Genomic DNA, 18,231 nt, shown 5'->3' with positions numbered 1-18,231 from the left:
TTTTCATAGCTCCCTTGTGTCTGTGCTCAGTTTTCATATTATAAGGATAGCAGCCATAGCATATTGGAACCCAAACTAAGAACCTAATGTTAATTACCTCTTTAAATATTACATCTCTAAATAATAATACAAAGTTACTCAGTGTTAAGGCTACAACATATAAGCCAGTCTCTCCTCTCTCTCTTTCTCTCTCCCTGTATGTGCTTGTGTCTGTGTGTATGTGTCTGTGTCTGTCTGTGTCTCTCTGTGTATTCAATGCTCAACACTCACTTGGAAAACTTTTGATGGCAGTAGTGTAAAAGGAAGTGTATTCTTCTAGTAGTATGAAAAAGAGTAAAGACTTGTTGAGGGAAAGAGACTCTGACCAGCTGAACTGCAGGGAGAAGAGATTATTGGACTGTGAAATCACAGACAAGCTGTGTTGAGAGCTCCAGAGTTGTAGCTTTTGTTAGTCTTTACCCATGTTGGGAAGGTGAGTTTTCAATGATGTAGCTGCTTTTGAGTCATCTCTACTCCTACTAAGTTACCCCTCACCGGTACTCCTGTTAGTAACTTCCTAAAAACTCACTGGTTCACCAAGTTGGATGTTGGTGCAACAGTTTTTTTGGTTTGCCACGAGTTCTAGTTCTGGGGTGAGTAAACATATGTTGTGCCTTACCAGGAAAAGTCTGTCGCACAACAATTCTCCATCCTATTTCCTAGTAGCAGTTGAAGTAATGCTACTAGAATTACTAGCTTGACGTTAAAGATGCAATTGCCCAATAACATCATGGTCCTGCCCTGATAGGTACATCATTCAGCTGTATAAAGATGGTTGGTCTCCAAGTTTTCCCGCCACTGTGCTATGAGTAGCTAGGGCTTTTTTGATATATTTGTCAAAAAAGGGCATTATTAAAATTGAAGCAATAATTTCTGCTATAAGAAGTCTGAATGGCTTTCACTACTACTGCTGAACTGTAGCATAACTAGTTGTTAAGTAGAATGTCCTGGAGCTGGGAATTTAGAAGGAGACCCTTGTATGAGGATCTTTGGGGAAAATATTGGATTTCTTCCAGGGCTTCTGTAAAGCACTTGGAGAAAAATATATATGTGGAGAAAAAAATGGTTTTATAGTTTGGAAGAACAAAAGGATTCTTTAGCTTGTTTTTGATGAACATCTTACATTTGTGTTAAAGTGTGAGAGAGTCTAGACTCTTTACAATTAAGAGTCTCCTTATTCAACCAAAATGACATTCAGGAGTTGCATTGTTAGCCTTTGACTAAAATGTTGACTATAATTTTAGGGCACTTTTCCATGATTTTCACAAATAAAAATACTAATTTTCTTTTCTCCCCCTTCCCTCTCTCTGTGTCTTTTTCCTAAGATAGGCTTTCTTTGTGTATTTCTGGTTGTCCTGGAACTTGCTCTGTAGGTCAGGCTTGCCTCTAACTCAGAGACCCATCTGTTTTTGCTTTGTGGGTTCTGGGATTAAAGGAGTGTGCTGCTACACATGGCTTAAAATAGCGATAATCTTAATAAAGTCTTTTTGAAAATCTTCCCTAGTTACTCAATTAAATAATAGAATTTAATACAATGATAATAGAGTGGCATGGGGTATCTGCATTGTGTGATAGTAATGTAACATTTAGACTAATTATTATTTAGCATTTTCTCATTCAGGCACCTCATGGACTATGTTGCTTCAATCACTGGGTCATTAATTATGTCTATAGAGCTGCTCCTAAATTTTAGGTCATGTTCCATCACTGGCTTAAGTACAAAGTAGCTACTCCTTTTTTTTTTTTTTCCCCCGAGACAGGGTTTCTCTGTGTAGCCCTGGCTGTCCTGGATCTCACTTTGTAAACCAGGTTGGCCTAGAACTCAGAAATCTGCCTGCCTCTTCCTCCCAAGTGCTGGGATTAAAGGTGTGCGCCACCACACCCGGCTAGCTACTCCATTTAAAAAGGCAATAGCAACATTGGGAGTGCAGTATGCCATGACTAGTGTGAGTCACTGCAAGAAAGAATACAGAAAGCAGTAGCATTAAAAACAAAACACTTAGAAAGAGAGTCTCTGTGGTACTGGAAATAATATAAGGGTCTCCTTAACCTCATCCAACACTCATTGAAAACTTTTTGGCCCCTGTCTTAGTCAGTGTTTCTATTCCTGCACAAACAACATCTATTCCTGCACCAAGAAGCAGTTGGGGAGGAAAGGGTTTACTCAGCTTACACTTTCATACTGCTATTCATCACCAAGGGAAGTCAGGACTGGAACTCAAGCAGGTCAGAAAGTAGGAGCTGATGCAGAGGCCATGGAGGGATGTTCTTTATTGGCTTGCTTCCCCTGGCTTGCTCAGCCTGCTCTCTTATAGAACCCAAGACTACCAGCCCAGAGATGGTTCCACCCACAAGGGGCCCTTCCCCGTTGATCACTAATTGAGAAAATGCCTTGCAGCTGGATCTTGTAGAGATATTTCCCCAACTGAAGCTCCTTTCTCTGTGATAATTCCAGCCTGTGTCAACTTGACACAAAACTAGCCAGTACAGCCCCCAAATAAGACAGATGTTTACAGGGTCTTGAGAAAGTTCCCTCTAAAGCAATATATACAAAAGTAGTAATATTCTCAAACTCAACAAAACTTGGGGAAATGGAATAGCAGTTTTAATTTGAATTATTTGAGCAACATTTGCTTTTGCTTTATGAAATTTTAAGTGGTACTAAGTATAGAAATATAATGCCAATTTCTAATTTGCTGTCCAAGTCTTACTCTTTTTTTTTTTTTTTTTTTTTTTTTTTTGGCTTTTTGAGACAGGGTTTCTCTGTATAGCCCTGGCTGTCCTGGAACTCAGTTTGTAGACCAGGCTGGCCTCGAACTCAGAAATCCGCCTGCCTCTGCCTCCCAAGTGCTGGGATTAAAGGCGTGCACCACCACGCCCGGCCCAAGTCTTACTCTTAAATAATATAGGAGTCACCTTAATTGGGAAAATTTGTAGAAAAAAAAATCAAAGTTTCTTTCTTCCTTTCTTATTTGGACATAGCTAATAGTAAAACTACCATAAGATATTGGGAATACATGAATTTCCAGACTATATATGAGTTATGATAGGCACATAATTAAAACAGACAAGAAAAAATATTTGCCAAACATTTATTGATTTTTAACAGTCCAATTATTTGAACAAGAATGTCTTCCAGGTAGTATAAAGCCTCAAAGTACTGTGAGCATCTAAGTATAATAAAGAGACCTCTAGAAATTTGTCCTCTGTTCATACATTTCCCTTTTCCTTTTGCCATCACTCTGTGAACTTTTATTGGACCCAAACAAGACAAATGTTTACAGAATCTTGAGTAGGTTCCCTCTAAACCAAAATGTACAAAAGTAGAAAAATTCTCAAACTCAATAAGACTTGGGGAAATGGAACAGAGTGCTACAACTACAGTTTTAAATTTGAGTTGTTTGAGGACCACCTTGCTTTCACTTCATGAGATTTTAGATGATGCAAAATATAAAAAATATAATGCCAAATTATAATTTTCTGTCAAGCATTTCTCTTAACAAGATTTGTTCAGTTATGAACTGACTTCATATATTATTTTCTGCATAAATCCTCTTCCTCCTACATTATCTGAGGGATCTAAGTTTCAGCCTGCTGATGGAATCTGTCATAATTTTGCAACAAAACCTAAGAAAACCATTTGGAGGTAAAGACAAAATTTAAGCCAAAGAAAATGTCAACTTGAACTCATAAAATGAAAGCTTTAGATAAAATGATCCACCACTAAAAGTAGCGATTCAATTACTTTGAATATCAGATTGCTTGCATTATTCTTGTTATTTAAGAAGGCAATAAACCAATGTGCTCCTCAAAGAAAATTCGTTCAAAAAATTAAATGGCTTAGTTTTAAAAGTGCACATCATATCTTCACTAAAGAACAAAGACATCTTGCAAAAAAGAACTACCTGTGGAAGAATGAAAGACAGGAATTAAAGGAAATGAAATTAGTATAGTTTAAGATTCTGTAAGAAAAGACACATTCTAAGATCAGAGAGTTTTCCCACAACCAGAAACACTTGAGTTATCGCTGGATACCCTAGTGTTTCTCATTTTCTTTTGCTTGAAGCTTTGGCTGGTGCCAGGATGTTTGCAGCATCTTTTAAGGGCGGTATTGAGACCTCTGCTCCTGGATGTACTCATAGAGAGGGCTGGAACGCACTGGGACATTGGCAAACTGGCGTGTACCAGGCTCCAGGATTTGGCGGCGCCTCTGCTCCTCTTGCCTACGACGGATTTGCTCTTCTTGGAATTTTCTCTCCCGCTCTTGGCGACGTCTTTGTTCCTCTTCTTGACGTAGTTCTTGTTCCTGGCGACGAATCGTATCCCTGGCAAACTGCTCCTCAGCCAGGTATTGACCATCTCGCTTCTCCCTGCGCAACTGCTGTTCCTCGCGTTCCTCGCGTGGGTGTTTCTCTTCCCGGAATTTCCTGTCACGCTCCTGGCGGCGGCGCTGTTCTTCCTGGCGAAGCTCTTCTACCTCACGGAATTTTCTGTCACGCTCTTGGCGAAGCTGCTGCCCTTCCCTTTCTTGCCTGAGCTCTACTTCCTCGCGGAATCTTCTGTTGTCACGCTCCTGGAGACGACGCTGCTGTTCCTCTCTTTCCAGGCGGAGTCGCTCCTCTTCCCGGAATTTCCTGCCACCCACCTGGCGGTGCAGCAGCTCCTCCCTTTCCTGACGAAGCTCTTCTTCCTCAAGGACTCTTCTGTCGCGCTCCTGTCTCAACTGTTGCTCGCGTTCCTGGCGGCGGCGCTGCTGCTCCTCAAAGCGAAATTGTTCCTCCTCACGCTCCAGGCACCGCTGCTGCTCTTGCTCGCGCTCCTGGCGGCGCCGCTGCTCTTCCTCACGCTCATGGAGACGCTGCTGCTCTTCCTCACGCTCCAGGCGGCGCCGCTGCTCTTGCTCGCGTTCCCGGCGGAGCTCTTGCTCCCGGCGGATCTTTCTGTCCCGCAGCCGCTCTTCCTCCAGTTCTTGGCCGAGCTCTTGTTCCTCACGGAATTTTCTGTCACGTTCCTGGCGCCTCAGCTGCTCTTCCTCCAGTCCCTGGCGGAGTTCTTGGTCCCGGCGGATCTTTCTGTCCCTCAGCCGCTCTTCCTCGCGCTCCCGGCGGAGCCCTTGCTCCCGGCGGAACTCTTGCTCCCGGCGGAGCTCTTGCTCTCTGCGGAGCTCTTGCTCCCGGCGGATCTTTCTGTCCCGCAGCCGCTCTTCCTCCAGTTCTTGGTCGAGCTCTTGTTCCTCACGGACTTTTCTGTCACGTTCCTGGCGCCTCAGCTGCTCTTCCTCCAGTCCCTGGCGGAGTTCTTGGTCCCGGCGGATCTTTCTGTCCCTCAGCCGCTCTTCCTCGCGCTCCTGGCGGAGCTCTTGCTCCCGGCGGAACTCTTGCTCCCGGCGGAGCTCTTGCTCCCGGCGGAACTCTTGCTCCCGGCGGAGCTCTTGCTCCCGGCGGAGCTCTTGCTCCCGGCGGATCTTTCTGTCCCGCAGCCGCTCTTCCTCCAGTTCTTGGTCGAGCTCTTGTTCCTCACGGAATTTTCTGTCAAGTTCCTGGCGCCTCAGCTGCTCTTCCTCCAGTCCCTGGCGGAGTTCTTGGTCCCGGCGGATCTTTCTGTCCCTCAGCCGCTCTTCTTCGCGCTCCCGGCGGAGCTCTTGCTCCCGGCGGATCTTACTGTCCCGCAGCCGCTCTTCCTCGACGCATTCCTGACGGAGCTCTTGTTCCCGGCGGAATCTTCTGTCCGGTTCCTGGAGGCGCAGCTGCTTTTCCTCGAACTCCTCATGACGGCGCTCTTCTTCCTCATGGAATTTTCTGTCGCGCCTGAGCTCTTGTTCCCTGCGGAGCTTTCTGTCCCGCAGCCGCTCTTCCTCCAGTTCCTGGCGGACCTCTAGTTCCCGGTGTAATTTTCTGTCACATTCCTGGCGGCGGCGCTGCTCTTCCTCTCGCTGTCCGCGAAGCTGCTCCTCCACCCTCAAACGGTCCCGCTCTTGGCCACGCTGCTCTTCCTCCAGTTCCTCGCGGCGCTCTTCTTCCTCATGGAATTTTCTGTCCCGTCTGAGCTCTTGCTCCCGGCGGAATGATCTGTCCCGCAGCTGCTCTTCCTCACGCTCCAGGCGGCGTTCTTGTTCCCGGCGGGATGGTCTGTCCCGCAGCTGCTCTTCCTCACGTTCCTGGTGGCGTTCTTGTTCCCGGCGGGATGGTCTGTCCCGCAGCTGCTCTTCCTCACGCTCCAGGCGGCGTTCTTGTTCCCGGCGGAATGGTCTGTCCCGCAGCTGCTCTTCCTCACGTTCCTGGTGGCGTTCTTGTTCCCGGCGGGATGGTCTGTCCCGCAGCTGCTCTTCCTCACGTTCCTGGTGGCGTTCTTGTTCCCGGCGGGATGGTCTGTCCCGCAGCTGCTCTTCCTCACGTTCCTGGTGGCGTTCTTGTTCCCGGCGGGATGGTCTGTCCCGCAGCTGCTCTTCCTCACGTTCCAGGTGGCGTTCTTGTTCCCGACGGAATCTCTGGTCCCGCTCCTGACGCCTCAGCTGCTCTTCCTCACGCTGCTGGCGGCGCTCTTGTTCACGAGATTTTCTGTCGCATTCCTGCCGAAGTTCTTTCTCGCGTTCTTGGAGGTGCTCCTCCTCCTCTTGGAATTCTCTCTCTTGTTCTTGACGCCGCCTCTGCTCTTCCCGTTCTGTCCGCAGCTGCCTTTCCTCCTCAAGGAACTTGCCCTCTCTCTCCTGTTGCCGTCTTCTCGATTCTCCCTGGAGCTGTTCTTCCTCCTGGAACGTCTCATCTCGTCTTCTGGCTTCCCGTTGGTGCTCTCGCTGAAACTGCTCTTCCTCTAGGATCTGACGGTCGCGCTGCTGTCGACGCCTCCTCTCCTGCTCCAGCTCTCTCTTCTCTTCCTCTTCGTCTTGCAGAGGCCGCCGATCCTGACGTCTCTCTCGCTCCTGAGAATCTTCCAGCTGCTGGATGGGTTCCTCATCCCCTCTGCGTTTGGTGAAGAGCCTGTTACTACGAACTTCATTTTCTTTCCTTGGTTGCCACTGCCATTTCAGATCCCTGCGCTGATCTTCATCCCGCAGCCGCTGCAGGTCCTCCTCCTGATACTGCCTTTCCTGCTGCAGGCGCCTTCTTTCTCTCTGCAGCCGCTCTTCCTCCTGCTGCAGCCGCTCTTCCTCCTGTTGCAGGTCCTCCTCCTGATACTGCCTCTCCCGCTGCAGGCGCCTCCTTTCTCGCTGCAGTTGCTCTTCGTCTTGCTGCAGCCGCTTTTCCTCCTGCTGCAGATCCTCCTCCCTGCGGTGTTTCCTCTCCCGCTGCTGGCGCTGCTCTTCTTGCAACAGCCGTTCCTCGCGTAGCTCCTCCTCCCTACGCTGCCTCTGGCTGGGTTTGGCGTACAGTGTGCGGCGCCTCTGGCTTTCTTCCCTCAGTTGCCGGCTCCTGTTTGGCTCTCGGCGTTCCTCCTGGAGTCGCCTCTGTTCTTCATCTAGGAGGCTGTCCTGGAGCTCTGCTCGTTGCAGCTTCTCCTCCCGGAAGCGCTGCTCCTCCCTGTCGCGGAACCGCTGCTCCTGCTCCAGGCGCTCCTCCGCCCGCTGCGGCCTCTCCCACTGGTTGCGCTGGCGCGCCTCCTCAGCGGGACGCTCCTGTTGGAGGTCGCGGCGCTGCTCCTCCTGCTCCCGGAGCTGACGCTCCCCCAGCTCCTGGCGAAGCCTCTGCTCCTGCCTGCTAGGCCTAGAGTAGACCTTGTTCTGACGGGCGTCTGCCTCGTTTTCGAGCTGCCACTGCCACCTCTGGGTAATGCTCTCGTCGGGTTCCCGGATCCGCGTCAGCTCGTCCTCCTCAGCCAGCTCCTGCCTCAGCTCTTGCTCGCGTCTTAGCTCTTGCTCACGCCTCAGTTCCTGCCTCAACTCCTGCTCGCGCCTTAGCTCTTGCTCGCGCCTCAGTTCCTGCCTCAACTCCTGCTCGCGCCTTAGCTCTTGCTCGCGCCTCAGTTCCTGCCTCAACTCCTGCTCGCGCCTTAGCTCCTGCTCGCGCCTCAGCTCCTGCCTCAGCTCCTGCTCGCGCCTTAGCTCTTGTTCGCGCCTCAGCTCCTGCCTTCGATTCAGCTCCTGCTCGCGCCTCAGCTCTTGCCTCAGCTCCTGCTCGCGCCTTAGCTCCTGCTCGCGCCTCTGTTCCTGCCTCAACTCCTGCTCGCGCCTTAGCTCTTGTTCGCGCCTCAACTCCAGATCGCGCCTTAGCAGGGGTTCGCGTAGCTCTTCTTGCCTGCGCTTCTGCAGCCTTCTCTCTTCTGTTTGGCCCTTGCCCTTGAGTTCCTGCCTCTCTTGCCTTTGCTGTTCCTCTACCTCAGAAAACTCCTCCGCGTCACGACCCTTACTCCAGCCAAGCGGCTCTTTCTCTGCAAGGCGTTCCTCCAGTTCTTGCAGTTCTCGCCTTTGCAGTCTCTGCTCTTCATCGCGGTGCTGCCTGTAGCGCTGCTCCAGCCGCTGCTCCTCAGCGCGCTCCTCCTGCTCACGTCTCTTCTGCCAGCTTCGGCGCCCAGGTTCTTCGTCCAGTTGTCTGCTTCGGGGCTCGAATCTCCTTTGGTCTTCTTGCCTGCGATCTTGTGACAGGTTCCTCTTTTCATTGGGCAGGGCTCTCTTCTCGCCTAGCTCTGCGGCCTGATCGAGAGCATAATAGCAAGCTTGAGCAATCTTGAAAAGGAACAGGAGGAATTCGTTGAAATCAACACGCCCGTTGCAGTCGCGATCCAGAAGTTCTAGGGTCAGGTCTATCGTCTCAGGGTCATGTGGTCTCTATGAAAAGATTAAAACAAACAAACAAAAAAGTTTTATAATTAATTATTTACAAGTAGTAAACTTTTGCACTCACGTTTGTTTTGGGGAGGGGACTATTTGGAGCGATTAGAAAATGCACAGAGGAGCTGGAGAGATGGTTTAGCCGCTAAGAGCACTTGACTGCTCTTCCATAAGTCCTGAGTTCAATTCCCAGCAACCACATGGTGGCTCACAACCCCATCTGTAATGGGATCTGATGCTCTCTTCTGGTGTGTCTAAAGGGATCGACAGTGTACTCACATATAAAATAAATAAATAAATCTTTTTAAAAAGCAAAGAAAATATGTTGTCCTGTTTCCCCAGCTATGGAAACAACTCATTTCAAAACATACTATTGTTGGAAATTTTTGTTAATTGTGTGCTGATCAAAACAACAAATTCTTTCTAGATGAATGAATAAGAATGGTTTCATCCTTGTGATCAGTACAATGGAATTTAAGAAGATTTTCAACAGATATTTCTGCTTGAAATAGCCAGTGCTCCTGATTTAAGTCTTATTCCATGTTTGAAGAAGAACTGAGATATTTACAGCAATGCCATTTTAATTGCGAAACAGGCAAATTTCTGTTGCTGAAAGTTGGAAGATGGTGCGGGGAGTCTTTTCAGGTCCAACTAACTTGATCAGGCATCATCAGTGGTAATGCCCTATTAACTTACACTTCATTCCTACTAACAATGCCATCAAGACCATTAAATATATGCTATTAACTTCTTTAATACTCATATTACAATACAGATTTAAATAACTCGGGCTCAAAAATGAATGTAGCCCTGTCATGTTTTAAAACAATATTGATCAATATTCATTGCTCTGGTCTTTCTTGGGAGAAAATTTGATAGCCCCCACACCTATAGATTTCTTTTTGTGTATGTGAGGTCTTACCTGAAGGACATCTCCAAGTTCTCTCTCAAGGAGGTTTTTCAGGTCTTTCTTGCTAAGTGATGCTCCATCACAACTTTGTGATGCATATTGATTGAAAACTTCAGTGATATCGACAATGCTTCTTATAAGTGGAGACATTTTTTCTTAAAATTCAAGTAAACCTGAACAATAAAATAGGATTAAAAATCAAATCTCTGCTTCTGACTTTGGGAAAACTTCATTCACACTGATTTAAACAGATCTTTGGATCTATCATAGTTATTTTAACTTGCATTTTCAAAGCATTTTATCTTTGAATACTATATTCAGGAAGAGGAAGAGAAATATTGAAAAATTCTAAACCAAGAAATCACCTTCATACTATATTACAGTCAACTTTTCATTGTCCATCAGTGTAGACTATCCATAACCTCCCTCCCCCTGTTTTCATTTCAGCATATTTCAGAGCAGAGAATGGAGTGATGAGGGAAAGAATTTAAATTCTACATATTGCTATTCATAGCAACACTTAAAGTTGAGCACAAAGGATAGGTAAAAGCAATGATGTGAAGAGAGACTTGAGCATCTTCAGAAATAAATATGTAACCATGTATGCTAATTGTGTTTTCAAAAACATTGCAACAAACAGAACGGTGGAAAGAAAATGTGAATTATTTCTTAAATATATAGCCTATAAGACACTAATTCATGTCATCCAAGTGAAACATTGTAACATCTAGATAGAACAAGGCAGAAAAACAATGCATGCTATCTATCTTAACTCAGACATAGTATGGCTACCCAATCTTCTATTAATGAAAATTATTTGAAAGATCCTTTCTGTTTGGTTAACCAGTCAGTGGGCCAAACAAACCTGAAGAACTTTGGATGATATTATTCTTAGGGCTGGCTTTGTTAAACTCAAGTAAATAGTTTGAATGTTGGATTATAAAAATAGGAGGGACTCTGGGAATGTAGTTCAGTGGTAGAATGACTGCTAGTATGTTCAAAATTGTATGTTGAATTCCCATAATGTCAGAACAAAGCAAAATGCACAGCAAGGACAATGACAACTGGCTCATGTTAAAAGAATATTTGGATGGCTTTGCTGGCTGCCTGCATAGTACCGCATTTAGGTGAGTACTTTATATCATTTCAACTTCAATACCTCTTTTGCCAATTCAGATGTGAACTGTGTAAGAATGCATAAAAAAGAGATCAAAAGAGTTTGCACACCTTTGAGATCATAGTTTTTCAGAAAAATGAGTCTCATAAGAGGCACACATGACATTTCTTGATGCACGTAAGTATTGAGTTCAGAGCCTTGGAAGAATTGCTGCTCTTGGTTCAACTAATGGCTCTGACCATGAGGAGATGGAGTAAGCTAAGCATGCTGGTTCATTCCTTTAATCCTAGCTTCCCAGAAGCAGAGGCAGGTGGATTCCTGTGAGTTTGAGAACAGCTGGGTCTACACAGTAAGGTTTAGGCCAGACAGGGCTAAACAAGACCTTTCCAAAAAAGAAGAAAACCAAGAGACAGATGAAGTGAGATTTACCCGATACTGGAAGGTGGAAGTCCCTTCTGGAAGGTAGGACCTACCTCTATTCTCCCAACATGTACCATGGCTAGAAAATGAATTATCATAGAATATCATCCCATAGAATGGAACTTACCCACTTCACCAGAAGAAGAAGTCAAGTGCTCACTGACACTGCTGGCAAGTGTGCTAGGTAACTGGGAGCCTGGCCTTTTATAGGGGTTTAAATTGTGCCCCGGGGAGCAACTTAGGAAGGAGACACCCACTCTGTGGGATGACCTGATTCATTGAAATCCCAGCTCCACCTCTGTCTCCAGGAATGGCTTGTTTATCTCACTATTTGCTCACGTAGCTATTTGGCACAGGGTTCACAGGACTTGTCTCCTGACTGGGTACTGGCCCCACCTAATACATAAAGGAGAATATTCTCCAGATTTTCTAATTTTCTTTCATTGTTAAAATAAAAACATAAAAACAAAGGTGATGAGTGTTCTAAAACTTGATTTATTATGGCTTCAAAAAAATTCTAGTCATTTTTTAAAGATTTATTTTTAAGTGTGTGTGTGTATGCATGTGCACATATAAGTATAGGTGCCTATGGATGCCAGAGATGTCAGATTCCCCTGGGACTGGCCACCCGACAAGGATACTAGAAACCAAATTCAGGTCCTTTACAAGAGCAGTAAGTGCCTTTGACTCCTTGGCCATATTTCTCACTCCTTAAAACATTTGTTTTTATGGAAGATACAGATTCTAGGTTGACAGCAAACAGGATTCTTCCTTTTCTTCTCTTTTCTTCTCTTTTCTTTTCTTTTCTTTTCTTTTCTTTTCTTAACATAAACCAATGAGAACCAACTAACTTCTCTATGGTATGGTATGTAGCACACCATGAAGAGGTGACCATAAGCTCTGCCTGGTAGACCGTGAAGATAAAGAGGAGGGTGAGCAAATATCTTTTCTTAAAAAATTCAGATGGAAATTTATTTTACATTCTATCCCTCTGATTTTCCCTACAGGTTAGGGGTTGCTTCTTAAGTAACTAATTTTGGAGAATATCTTGAATATGTGTTTATCAAACTGCTCATGAGAAAGCATGTTGTGAAATTTTATTCTTAGTGATATTAAATCTAAATGAAATTTGCTCATTTGTTTTTCTTGCTAGTATATTGAAGCCCCTGGAGAAAAAGAGCTAGTGTAATGCATCATTGTAGATATAATCATGTCATTCAGCCTAAGTTACTAATGGTTATGACATCTAAACACTTGAGTTGGTTTCTTCTGGAAGCACATTAAGGTCATTCTAGCCCATTAGAGCTGTCAGGGCTTTCTCAACCCTGATGATCATTTGTGAATCGCAGTGCTATTTTATTGTAAGGAAAATGGATTCACCCCTGGCTGTCAGTGACTCCCACCCTTCCATTTCATACTACATGATACTTTGGTTCATACTAGGTTTATGGAGACTATTAAATGATTCAGCAGCTTCTCTGAAATTCTGTCTTCACCAAAGGCAAGGGTGTTTTGTTTTGTTTTGTTTTTGGAATTCTGAGAAGAATTTAGAATCCTTCTTGATGTCCATTTCTTACTCTGCTTCCTGGCATCCCTGACATGGATTAATTAGAAAGTTGAGGTGATAAGAGATGAAAAGACTATTGTAAATTTAGTTCATTTCTGCCTCTTCGAGGCCTTCAATACCAAGGTCTGTGATTTCCAAGTTTTGTCAGAACTATCATTATCTATTGGGGCCAGTGAATTGGTTTAATATGGCAAACCCTTAAAGAGTAAGGCTTCTCTGACTCAGTCCTAACTAATGTTTTAATACAGGTTTCTTAGTCTTTGGACCAACTTCAGCAATGGATACACATAACCAACTACAGGTCATCAAAAGCTCTTTTGTCTTTTCCTGAGGTTTCTGTTATTTTGCCTAGATATCCTTCAAGGGATTCTCTATAACCACATTATATCTCTTAGTTATCTGCTCTCTCTCTCTCTCTCTCTCTCTCTCTCTCTCTCTCCCTCCCCCCCCCCCCGTGGTGTGTGTGTGTGTGTGTGTGTGTGTTTGTGTGTGTCAGTGTGTCTGGCAGGATTTTGCTAGATAGCCCAAAATGGTCTCCAACTTCTGACCTTTCTGTTTAAAAACAAGTCTGCTTGTTTTTAATCCATCCATGTTCTGTTAGAAATTTTCAGTCTAGGTTTTTCATCTTGAAAAAAGTTAAATCCTAAGTTCAGTAATGTCTTTCATTTGCATTCCTGCCTAAAGTGATTACAACGTAAAGGAAAATATTTTAAAACCTCCAAAGTCTCAGAGAATTGACTCCTCCTTTTTCTCCTCCTCTTCTTCCTCTTCTTCCTCTTCCTCCTCTTTCTTGCACCTTCATCCATTTCTAAATTAGTCCAGTCTTATAACAGTGTTATAAGAATAGCTACATGTGTTCTTTTATTTCAAACTAAGTATAAAATAAAATAAGGATATCATTTTAGGGGGCTAAACCAACGGCTCAGAATTTAAGAGCACTTGTTTCTCTTGCAGAGGATTATTTACAACCTGCTATTTCAGTTACAGGGGCTTTGATACCCTCTTTTAGTCCCTATAGCTACAGGCATGCATACTACACATGTACAAATATGCAGGCAAATAAACACAGAATTTTCAAAAGAATATAGAAATAAACAAGAACTGTTATGTTTGGTGTTACATGCCTTTAACACAAGCACTAGGGAGGCAGAGGCCAACAGATGTCTGTGAGTTCAAGGCCAGCCTTGTTTATAGAGTGAATTCCAGGTCATCTAGAGGTATGTAGTAAGACTTTTTTTTTTAACAATAGCAAAAATGAAAAACAAATTTCAGTATCAGTCTCTAATGTGAATTTTGTACAAAAACATTTTAAATTGTCTTATTGTTTCATTAAAAGATTTGGAAAGGCCAGAAAATGTTGAAAATTAACTTCTAACAAATTGGTCCAGTATCTCTTTATTTAAAACTAAGTAGAAATACTTGAGACTAATAGTGTGTATTCATGGTTCATAAAAGATAATGTTGTTTTTATAATGTGGAAAACATTTTTATTTATATTTAAAATTACATTTATTTGCTTGTGTGTAGGGGCATGAGTGTGAAGTTCAGAAGACAACTTATGGGAGTCAGTTTTCTTCTTCTATCATGTGGATCCCAAGGATCGAATTCAGGCGTTTGGGCTTGGTAGCAAGTACCTTTACCGACAGAACATCTCACTGGCCCTTGTCTTTTTGTTTTAAGACTGGAAACTGAGGCACTTGTGAGGTCAAATAACATTACCAACTAGCATGGGAAATGAACTCAGTACCTTACTCCATTTCTGCCTGAGTACTATTTGGTCTCAGAGCATATTTATAGTTCTATACTGACATTGGGACTTGGACCTTTTATTACAGAAGAATTAAAAGGAAGAAATTAAATGTATTTTAAGAATTTTTATCACATTTATGTATTTGTGTGTGTGTGTGTGTGTGTGTGTGCTCATGTCATGGCACAGGTCTAGTAGTTAGAGGACAACTTGTGGGAGTTGGTTCTCGTCTTCAACCATGTGGCCCCTGAAGATCAAAGTAATGCCATTACACTCAGGGACAAGTGTCTTTACCAGATGGGCCATCTTACTGTACTAACCCAGAAATAAAATTTATGTCATTGATTTATTTTAGCATCATTCAACTGAAGCCCTTCTCAGTGCTGAATTCCTGGGGTGAAGCTCTAATGTGGTAACATACAAGAAGGAAAGTATTAGATTTTCCTGGTTTTTGATCTTACTCCAGGGCTCATTCCCAACCTTTTTCTTTGCTAGAATCCAGGAACTTAATAGACTTGAGACATTTTGTGGCATTTAACCAGGCTTAGGCTCTGCTTGAGATCAACTAGGCAATTTCCAAGGTAAAAAGTTAGATAAAATGGCGAAGGTTCCAGTGTCCTTATCAGCCAGAAGACTTCTCAAGACTTTAATATGAACCATGATGTTGATAGTCTGGGAAAACATCCAGAGTAGGATGATTTTAAATGACCTTAAAAGGAGTGAGATTCTTGGTAAGCTTGAACACTTCTTTTCTGGAGTCTTTTTCTTTATGTATTAAGTCTTTCAAATTTCCCTACTATTTTCTATTACTCAGTGACTGGCACTCCCATCTGCCAGGCAAAAACCTAATAGAGTTTACTTGATGCTCCAGTAAAGTTTTACCTCCTCCCCCAAACCGGCCTCAGCTTTCACATGCAATGACCTTCCATGTAGAGACAACGTCTCTCTATAGGAAGCATCGTCAACATCATGTAACCTCAGATACTGGTTAGTATTTTCATATTTGTCTCTAATTTAATGGATGCTTGTTTTGTCTCCTCAATTAGGTTTTAAGTTCCTTGAAAGCAGTTCTGTACCTTTATTTCTACTGTGTGCTTAATCCTCACGGATACGATTTTATTGCGTCTTGACAGTTTAAGTGGCCAGCAGGTCAGAAAGAGCTGAGTTGTGTATGTTAGGATGGATCATCTCTTTGAGTGACAGCGTGGATGAGGCCTCTCACCATAATGGGATTCAGCCCTTCTGGGCCTCATTTGAGTTTTGCTGCTTACAGGGCAGGCGAGGGAGGAAGCAGTGCTCCACCCTCCCTTCCTTCATCCATGTCCACCACTTCACCCCTCTGTTGAATGAGGAGCTATAAGATATGAATCCCTTCCTCAGAGGGGAGCTGTGATAATTACAGCTTGTAAAGTATTTTGTGATTCTTAGATATAAAAGAGCTAATTATTATGATCATTAATATTCTTAATTTTTATCTTCTTCAAGGTAAATTATCCTTACTTTAATTACACCCCCACCCTTTAGGTAATTATACCTCCAAGAGTCAGCAGACGCTTTCATCTCACGTCATGCCATGCAGGGTGACTGGCACGGGTGCCCAAGGATAACACTACTGCCTTCCCGTCACAGGGGCAGAGTGAGCCTGGCTTTCTCAGTAAACTGGTCATAGATTTTTAGGTCATTTTGTTTTTTCCTGTTCTATAGTGATAGCTCTAGTCCACTGAGTGACTCCTCCAATTTACAGAGCATTGGGATTTGTCAAAAACAAAACAAAACAAAATAAAAAATCTCACCACTAATGGGAACAGATAGATTTAATTTTTATAATTTAATGAATACCTTGAATGAAGGAAGCAGGTATCTGGGTAGGCCATAGAGACTGTATGATATCTATTTTATAGAGATCCCAGATGCTGTATGAAAAAGAGATGCAGCGCCTTGAGGTGCTGTGTGACACTCTATGTTCTCTTTAGGTTTAGGTATATTTTTAATGGAATGATGACCCTTCTGGGGGTGTGAGACAGGGAACAGGTGTCTTTTGAGAGAAGTTTATTAATGATAAAAAAGGCAGGTGAATGCTAAAGTTTAACACTAATAAATGTTTTGGGCTGTGGTCTGTCTAATGTGGAAAAGCTCACAGCAGGCACATGCCAGTTCTGCTTGGCAGTCTTTCTTCTAGACCCAGATATTTGTAATTTGATGTCCTTGGTTACTGAGTTATCATCTTCTGCTTCGGTTCTGGGAATCCCACCCAGGACTCAAATCATATTGGAAGTAAAAGAAAACAGGAGACTAGGTTCGGAGTGAATTTTCAGAGTTCGCTGGCTCACCGTGATTCTCTGGGTTCCATACCAGACTATCCTGCTTGCACATTCTTTCTTACTGGTTTCTCCTTTTGCATCCTTTTAAATTCCCCTTGCCCATTTCCCCCTTAAGACTATTCTAAAATTAAGTCAGAAAATAGAATAAAGCCGGGCATGGTGGCGCACCCCTTTAATCCCAGCACTTGGGAGGCAGAGGCTGGGGGATTTCTGAGTTCGAGGCCAGCCTGGTCTACAAAGTGAGTTCCAGGACAGCCAGGGCTATACAGAGAAACACTGTCTCGAAAAAACAAACAAACAAACAAACAAAAACCAAAAAAAAAAGAAAAAAAAGAAAGAAAGAAAGAAAGAAAGAAAGAAAGAAAGAAAGAAAGAGAGAGAGAGAGAAAAGAATAAAGATAAAGGGGCTTTGGAGGACCAGTCAGACGCCTTTGTCCATTTGTCTCAAATGAGTACATGACGAAGCTTTATTGAAGATCAAAGACAGGCTACAAATTTCTTGGTTTTTCCTACAGCAAGTCTCTTTTGTTCCATACACATTTATTGAGCCCCCTGTTTCATTTCAGGCCTAGCTGAAGCCTAGAGCACTTGATAACTTAGAGTGGGTAGGTTACCTTAAGAAAATCTTAATTCCAAAAGAAGGCCATGTTTTACTGATGAACCTGTTCAGTTGTATCTCAGCATCTGTGGAAATTTGTTCCATGATCTCAGTGATACCCAAATCACTTAGTCCTTTACAGAAGATGGCATGGTAGAATTTGCATATACACTGTGCATATCTTCCCATGTGCTTTTTCTCTGGATTACTGTCAATGCCCGATTCAATACCAATGCTGTGAAATAGTTCTTATACAGTGTGAAGTACAACACAGTCCAGTGCCTTGTGCCTTACTTAGAATAGAATAGAATAAGGGCCTAATAAATACTTGCTGAAAACTGAAAGAGACTTACTGAGTGAAAACCCGGGACTTTCCTTCATTGTTATTCCCTAAGCAATTTGGAGCAGTATTTTTTAATTAAAATATTAAATTAAAAACTCACTAGAGTGGTTGCATATTTCACATTAGCCACTCAGCTAGTCTGTCAGGTGTGTGGTTGGAGGTTTATCTCCAGGTGAAGAATGGTATGGATGCTGATTGCTGAGTATCTGACCAAGCCCAACCTTGCTCTGGCTCCCTGCTGGCTCATCATCAGTTCTGGACAGAGGGTGAATCATTAAAGGTTCATCTATAAGGGCATCTTCTGAGAGTACCTTACAAATTGCAAAAATAAAATCATGCTTTTGGCAGCACAACTGGGATCTTTGAAGTAAATTACAACATGTATCTGTTAACAAAAAAGGAGGA

At 43.7% G+C, this 18,231-nt stretch overlaps 1 protein-coding gene across 1 annotated transcript; it reads right to left on the bottom strand.

The window, feature by feature from the left end:
- Nucleotides 1-3,115: 3,115 nt before the first annotated feature.
- Tchh (trichohyalin) lies at nucleotides 3,116-9,863 on the bottom strand. The gene is made up of 2 exons (NM_001163098.1): nucleotides 9,726-9,863; nucleotides 3,116-8,800 (listed from the first exon to the last, which is right to left on the bottom strand). Exons 1-2 carry the CDS (start codon nucleotides 9,861-9,863, stop codon nucleotides 4,139-4,141), a joined length of 4,800 nt encoding a protein of 1,599 aa, NP_001156570.1. The 3' UTR covers nucleotides 3,116-4,138.

Source organism: Mus musculus, chromosome 3, assembly GCF_000001635.26.
Source record: "Mus musculus strain C57BL/6J chromosome 3, GRCm38.p6 C57BL/6J".
Classification (NCBI taxonomy): Eukaryota; Metazoa; Chordata; class Mammalia; order Rodentia; family Muridae; genus Mus; species Mus musculus.
This window is presented reverse-complemented; position numbering and strand designations above follow the sequence as displayed.